Source organism: Chenopodium album, chromosome 10, assembly GCF_948465745.1.
Source record: "Chenopodium album chromosome 10, dcCheAlbu1.1, whole genome shotgun sequence".
NCBI lineage: Eukaryota > Viridiplantae > Streptophyta > Magnoliopsida > Caryophyllales > Amaranthaceae > Chenopodium > Chenopodium album.
The window spans coordinates 27,117,251-27,123,748 of NC_137843.1; the positions used below are offsets into that span (position 1 = coordinate 27,117,251).

General features: G+C 38.4%; 1 protein-coding gene across 1 annotated transcript; it reads left to right on the top strand.

Annotated features, from left to right (window-relative positions):
* The first annotated feature begins 5,212 nt into the window (after nucleotides 1–5,212).
* LOC145565100 (uncharacterized) lies at nucleotides 5,213–6,487 on the top strand. Its single transcript, XM_081625198.1, has one exon. It carries the CDS (start codon nucleotides 5,213–5,215, stop codon nucleotides 6,485–6,487), a length of 1,275 nt encoding a protein of 424 aa, XP_081481324.1.
* Nucleotides 6,488–6,498: the final 11 nt, after the last annotated feature.

Sequence of the window (6,498 nt, forward strand, 5' to 3'; positions counted from 1 at the left end):
AAAATTAAAATGGAGGTATTTATTTTAAATTTATAAATTATAATTATAAAAATTATACAATTAAAATTGCTAACAAATAAAATGGTGTTCTCGAGGCTTATGTTGAGCTTATATAGAAATCTATGAAAATGACAGTGACTTCTATTCTATCTATCTATATATTTATCAATTAAGGTCATTCCCAATCCAAATTCCAAGTCCAAAAAAAAAAGGAAAAACCAAGAACTCTTGGTGGTAATTTCCTGCTCTTATATAATTATTTTAATTAATTTTAATTTTCCTTGTTCTTGCTTAATGCATCTATTGGGCAATTGGAACTTTGCATTTACACTAATCAGAAAATGTGATATATGCTTAAGGACTTGTGTTGGACTTACTTGGATTGCCAATCAAACTAAATATATCTTGACTTGCTTGTCATGACAATTTACTATATATTTAGGCTATTTTAATGTGGAGTAACTTAGTTATACAAATTATGGCTGTCAGAGCTACATGCACTATGTTTCAATTATCAAACATTGGTGTTTATGAAATTTATGCTTTTAGTATGATCTTGGGTTCCATTTTTTGATGTTTATATTGGTTTTGATATGGTTGTTCTGTATAGTTTATATATTCCTTTTAAGACAAAATTGGCTAATGAGTGATAATATATTTATTGGTTAGATCATTGATTGTAATGTTATGGTTCGTGCAGGCTGGTGTTGGGGTCTTGTTTGCCATTTGTTGGTTGGTGTTGGGGTCTTGTTTTCCATTTGCTGCCCAGAATTATTGGTATGGCTTTTCTGATCTTTATGCTATTTTCTTTGTTTTGCTATTGCTTATACATCTTATTGTAGTTTTATTGGGTTCAAATATGTGCTTGGTATGTGACACATGTTGGATTTCACTAATGTGTTCTATTTAGATAAAGGTATTAATGTGGATGTGTGATAGTGATACCAAATTCTGTTTCACATGGAGTAAGTGCCTGTTAGATTGTGGTCCTTTTTTATGGTGTGTGCTTTCTTGTTAGGCGGCCTGGTGTGAGATTGCTCGGGTGTTGGCCTTGTAGTTTTAGTGTATGTTTAATTTTTTTTTTTTTTTTTTTTGGTTTTTCTTTTTTTTTGGGTCTTGTTTGCCATCTGCTGCCCAGAATTATTGGTATGGCTTTTCTGGTCTATATGCCAGTTGCTTTGTTTTCTATTGCTTATACATCTTATTGTAGTTTTATTGTTTTCTAAGAGGACTTTGCTTGTGTTGGTTTAGGATAGGATTGATTAGAATGTTGTCTTATTCGCCTTTAGCTCATCTTTTTAGAATTTTGAGTGAGGTGGGTTATGTTCAAGAATTAGTGAATAGGAAGGATGTTAATTGTTTGATCCGTTGGCCATGCACACAGGTCATGGAGCTAGAGTCTCGCAAGGTCTCTATTTCGTACTGTTGCTTGTTGAAGCAGGTTATGGATCACTTGCAGTTCCCACGTCCTGTTTATGAATTAGTGGACATTACTAAGAATCATGTGAAGTTGCATGTGGATACGACAAACAAGGGTTCACACACCTACACTTTTGATGGTGGTGAGGGTGAAAAGTTGGAGGCTTCCTCTGAAAAAGCGACAGAGGAGGCTGTCCGACACTTGAGGCTAGAGTACGACCTCTGTATATATGATTGGACAAGTACTAAGATTTGGATGTACAAGCGTTGTGAGGTGTTGTTCCAGCTAAAGCATGATGCTTTAGAGTCTAAGGAACGGGTACTGCAAAAACCACCTATTAACTAGCTTAGTGCTTTCCCTGAGAAGGCGGTGCCAAGGATATCTTTATTGACTACTTGGATGTGCTGCATGTGCTGACTATAGAGACGCGTGCACTCAACTATTGAGTCATCTGAGCTTGCATTGCAGGGATATGTGGCATGGCTTACGGTGTATTGTCTTGGAGAAACAGTTAACATGGAGTGTATAATCAGTGACATATGCATTGGTGAGGCAGCTGCTAAACAAAATGCCGTTGTGAAGGCTGTTTCTTTCCTCCAATGTAGGTACAGGATAGAAATAATTGACCTGAACTATGGCCATGAAAAATATGCTGGCATTAAGTGTTCATTGGCCCAAGAAAGCTACATGTCTGCTCAAGAACGTGTGCTGGGTGTGCAAGGAACACTTCACTTGGCGCCTTTCCTAGATGAGCATGACTGCAGCACACCTAGATCTCTCTATAACAAAATCCCAACTCCAAGCCTACCACCACTAACTCCTCGCAAACGTAGAGCTCGTCTTACTTTCAAGAGGGCATGTGCAACTAATCAGCCATCTACAATTAACTTTGTTAGGGTTCCTCTGATTTGGAAGTTGTTTTTAAGCGTAGGAAGAGGAATTAGTTGTAGGGTGGTTCTTTGGAGATGATAAGTCAAATTTCAGAATATGTGTTGGTTGATGGCCTGTTTAGTATTGTTCTTTTGTAAACCTAAGAGCTATAGTGCTTAGTTGACTTTGTGATGGTGTGTTTGATGTATTCTGAATTTAATGGCCATGTCTTTTGCTTTATCTTAAGCCTTGTCTATGTAATTGCTACTTTTGATAATGTCTTTTTAAAAGCAATGAAATCTATAACTTTACAATTATATAAAGTTTGTTTCACTGTTAGTGTAGCTACTTGCATCTATATACTGTTATTTTTATCATTTATAGTGTAAACTAAGGGAGTTTGGCTTTTTATTATGTATTGATGTGGTTTACTGTCTATACATGGCAGGAGTATACTGTCTACTAGATTCTTATCAATGTCGGCCATCTATGGGTATTGTCTTCCTAACCTATTATATTTAGTAAATTGAGTATGCTAGGATTCTTACCTTATATATCATACGCTATCTTCACTTGCTACAGACTACCCTGATTACCCTTCTAGTTCTAAACTATAACTCGAATAAGCAAACGCATACGGGCAATTACTGGAGAGCCCAAAAAAAAGAAACAAAGGAAGCCTAAACCTATAGGGTCAGGTAGTGTATTGTTTAATTTGCTATATTTAGTTACTTTGTTATACATGTTGGCCAAATTGTAAACTAAGACGTGGTTATAAAAATGTAGTTGGAGATGCCTAGGATGTTGGTCAGCAAATTCCAACAGCTCCTTTAGAATTGGCAGCTCCTTATTTCTGTGACAAATGCTTGGAAAAAAAATTTGCTTATGAATCTCCTAAATTTTGCTGTAGTGGTGGAGAGTGTGTAATTGTCTATAATCAGCTTCCACCTGAGATTATTAGACTATTCACTTCAAAAGATGAAATCGCTGAACACTTTCAAAAATATGCGCGTTTATATAATAACATGTTCGTTTTCAGCTCTTTGGGGGATGCATTGGAATCACAATTAAAAAAAAAAAAAAAGCGTATATGCTTTCAAATTACATGGGCAGCTATACCATTTTGTGCCTGACTTGTTACCTGATGGCACCCAGCCACAGTTCCTTCAACTTTACTTTTATGATTCTCAGCATGAGGCTAAGCACCGACTTGACCTCTTCCTAGAGCTCCAGGCGAATGTTATTGCAATTCTGATGGAAGTTATGTCGCATAACCCTCATGCTAGATTTTTTAAATCTCTGAGGGATATTATTGTCTCAGTTGAAACTGTGATTACCCTCAACAAAGACCCTACTTTGGATCAGCGGGTGTACAATGCTCCAACATCTAACGAGGTGGCTACTATATGGGCTGATGCCAGTGCATCCCATGAACAAAATACTCCTCACATCACAGTGTCTGGGAAGTCTACTCCGAACCACCGTATAATGCATTACTATGGCTGTTATGACCCTCTGCAATACCCTTTATTATTCCCTCGTGGTGATTGTGGTTGGCACCATGGCCTTTTAAAAATGTCTTCTTGTGGGCAGACTCATGATCAAAGCTTTGTAGACACAGCCACTGCAAATGGGGATGATGCTGCTGCTGCTGCATTGCTGCAAGGAGATGATCCATGTAAGATTTTAATATATTCTGTTGCATGCATGGCTAATGTACATACATTGCTAATAAATTCTATAAACAATCAGATGGGTGTTATAATTAATGTTTTTGTGCATGTTGTTGTCTCAGCTGCTACTAATGGCAAACAGGGTAGGTTTATTTCTACAAGGGAGTATTATGCCTATCGTTTCCAGATATGGATTGGCAATTATCTGTTAAGAGCAGGACGACTGTTTTTGCAATTCATTGTGGATATGTATGTGAAGATTGAAAATACGCGCTTGGATTTTTTCCGGAAAAACCAGAAAAAAATAAGGGTTGAATTATATCAGGGTCTTGTTGATACAATTGATGGTGGGGAAACAAATGCTTCTAATGTTGGTCACTCAGTTATATTGCCCCTACATTCCTTGGATGCCCTCGAGATTTGAGTAGGAGGTACCTTAATGCAATTACTCTTATACAGAGGTTTGGCAAGCTTGACCTCTTTGTGACTATGACTTGCAATCCCAACTGGCCAGAAATTAAAGCAAAACTTGCCCTCGGTGAAAAAGCTCAAGACCGGCCTGATTTAGTTGCGCGTGTTTTCAGGGAAAAACTTATTGCGCTGAAAAAGAAAATTACAGATGAACATGTCTTTAGTGAAGTGGCAGATTTCATTTATGTTGTGGAGTTTCAGAAGAGTGGCCTTCCGCATGTTCATATGTTGATTATACTGAAACAAGGAACCAGCCTTGTATGATAAGTTCACTTGTGCTGAGATTCCTAGCAATGACAACCCTCACTTGCGTAAAATTGTTCTTCGCCATATGATGCATGGCCCTTGTGGTAAGGACAATCCTAGTTGTTCCTGCATGAACAAGAAGGGGTGGGAAGGAAAGTGTAAATATGGCTACCCAAAAGCATACAACAACACAACCACGAACAATGATAGTGGTTACCCTGCTTACCGTAGGCACTTTACTGGTGAGTCTATTTGAATCAGGGGAAGAAGGGTAGACAACCAATGGGTGATCCCCTACAATCCTTATTTGTCAGTGCTCTTTGATTGCCATTTAAATGTGGAGATTTGCTCCACAATTCAAGCTGTGAAGTATTTGTATAAATATGTCTACAAAGGGCATGACAGATGTTCATTCAATGTAACAGAAACAGGCCCAAGGCCACCTATTGATGAGATTAAACAATTTCAGGCAGGCCGTTGGGTGTCTCCTTGTGAAGCTGCCTAGAGGATCTTTTCATTTGATCTTCATGAGATGATTCCGCCTGTACTGTTGCTACAAGTGCACTTGCCAAACTACCATTATGTTAGATTTAATGCTACTGACCAGCTAGAGGATGTAGTTGCTGATAGTAGATTGGCCAGAACATCATTAACTGAATTTTTCAAAATGAATGTTGTATTTCCAGACAAGCCAAAATTATTGTATTCTGAATTTTCTAAACATTATGTGTGGCAACCTGCTTCTAAGACATGGAAAGAACGTTCTCTTGGTGTTTTCGTTAGCAGATTAGCCTTTGTTTCCCCATCTGAAGGGGAGAGGTATTTTCTCCGTCTTCTCTTGACGCATGTAAGGGGTCCTACATTCTTTGAAGACCTGCGTACTGTTAATGGGTTTCTCTGTGCTACGTTCCAAGAAGCTGCTGTACAGTTGGGTCTACTTAGTGAAGATGATGCGGTGGAAAAGTGTATGGATGAAGCTACTACTTCACAGATGCCACGGGCACTGCGAAGGCTATTTGCAACACTACTTATTTTTGGTAACCCGCGTGATCATTTAGCACTATGGCATAAATATTACAACGCTCTTTGTGAATACTACGGCTATTCATTAAGAGGTGAGGAACAAAAAGTAAAAGCAATAACAGTTCGTGATGTGGAACGATATGTAGAAGAGATGGGAAAGACATTACAAGATTTTGGGTTGGAGTCTTTAGTCGTCCCTACTGATGAAGGGCTTACCAAGACTAAAGATATTGCAGATGCATTAGACGCACCTATACTTGATGAATATATTGAAGCAATTGCTACGTTAAACAGCAAGCAACATGAAGCTTTCACTGCAATTATGAGCAAGGTCAACAATGAAGAACCAGGAGTCTTTTTCATTGATGGTCCTGGGGGCACAAGTAAAACTTACCTTTACTATGCTCTCTATGCTGCTGTTAGACAGATGGGCAAGATAGTGCTTCCTATAGCAACATCAGGCATAGCTGCATTAAATATGGTCACGGGTCGGACAGCTCATTCGCGGTTTAAACTACCTCTAGACCACTCTGTGTCAATGGCTTGCAATGTGTCTAAGAAAAGTGGCCTTGCAGACCTATTAAGAGCGAGCACTCTGATAATTTTGGATGAAGCTTCAATGGCTTTGAAAGAAAATATTGAATCTCTTGACCTGTTGCTTAGAGATTTATGTGAAGAAGGCCAACCATTTGGCAGTAAAGTAGTTGTTTTTGGAGGAGATTCCGACAAGTTTTGCCTGTTGTGCCTAAAAAATCTCAAAAAGAAGCAGTGGCAGCAAGTTTAGTTTCTTCTCAG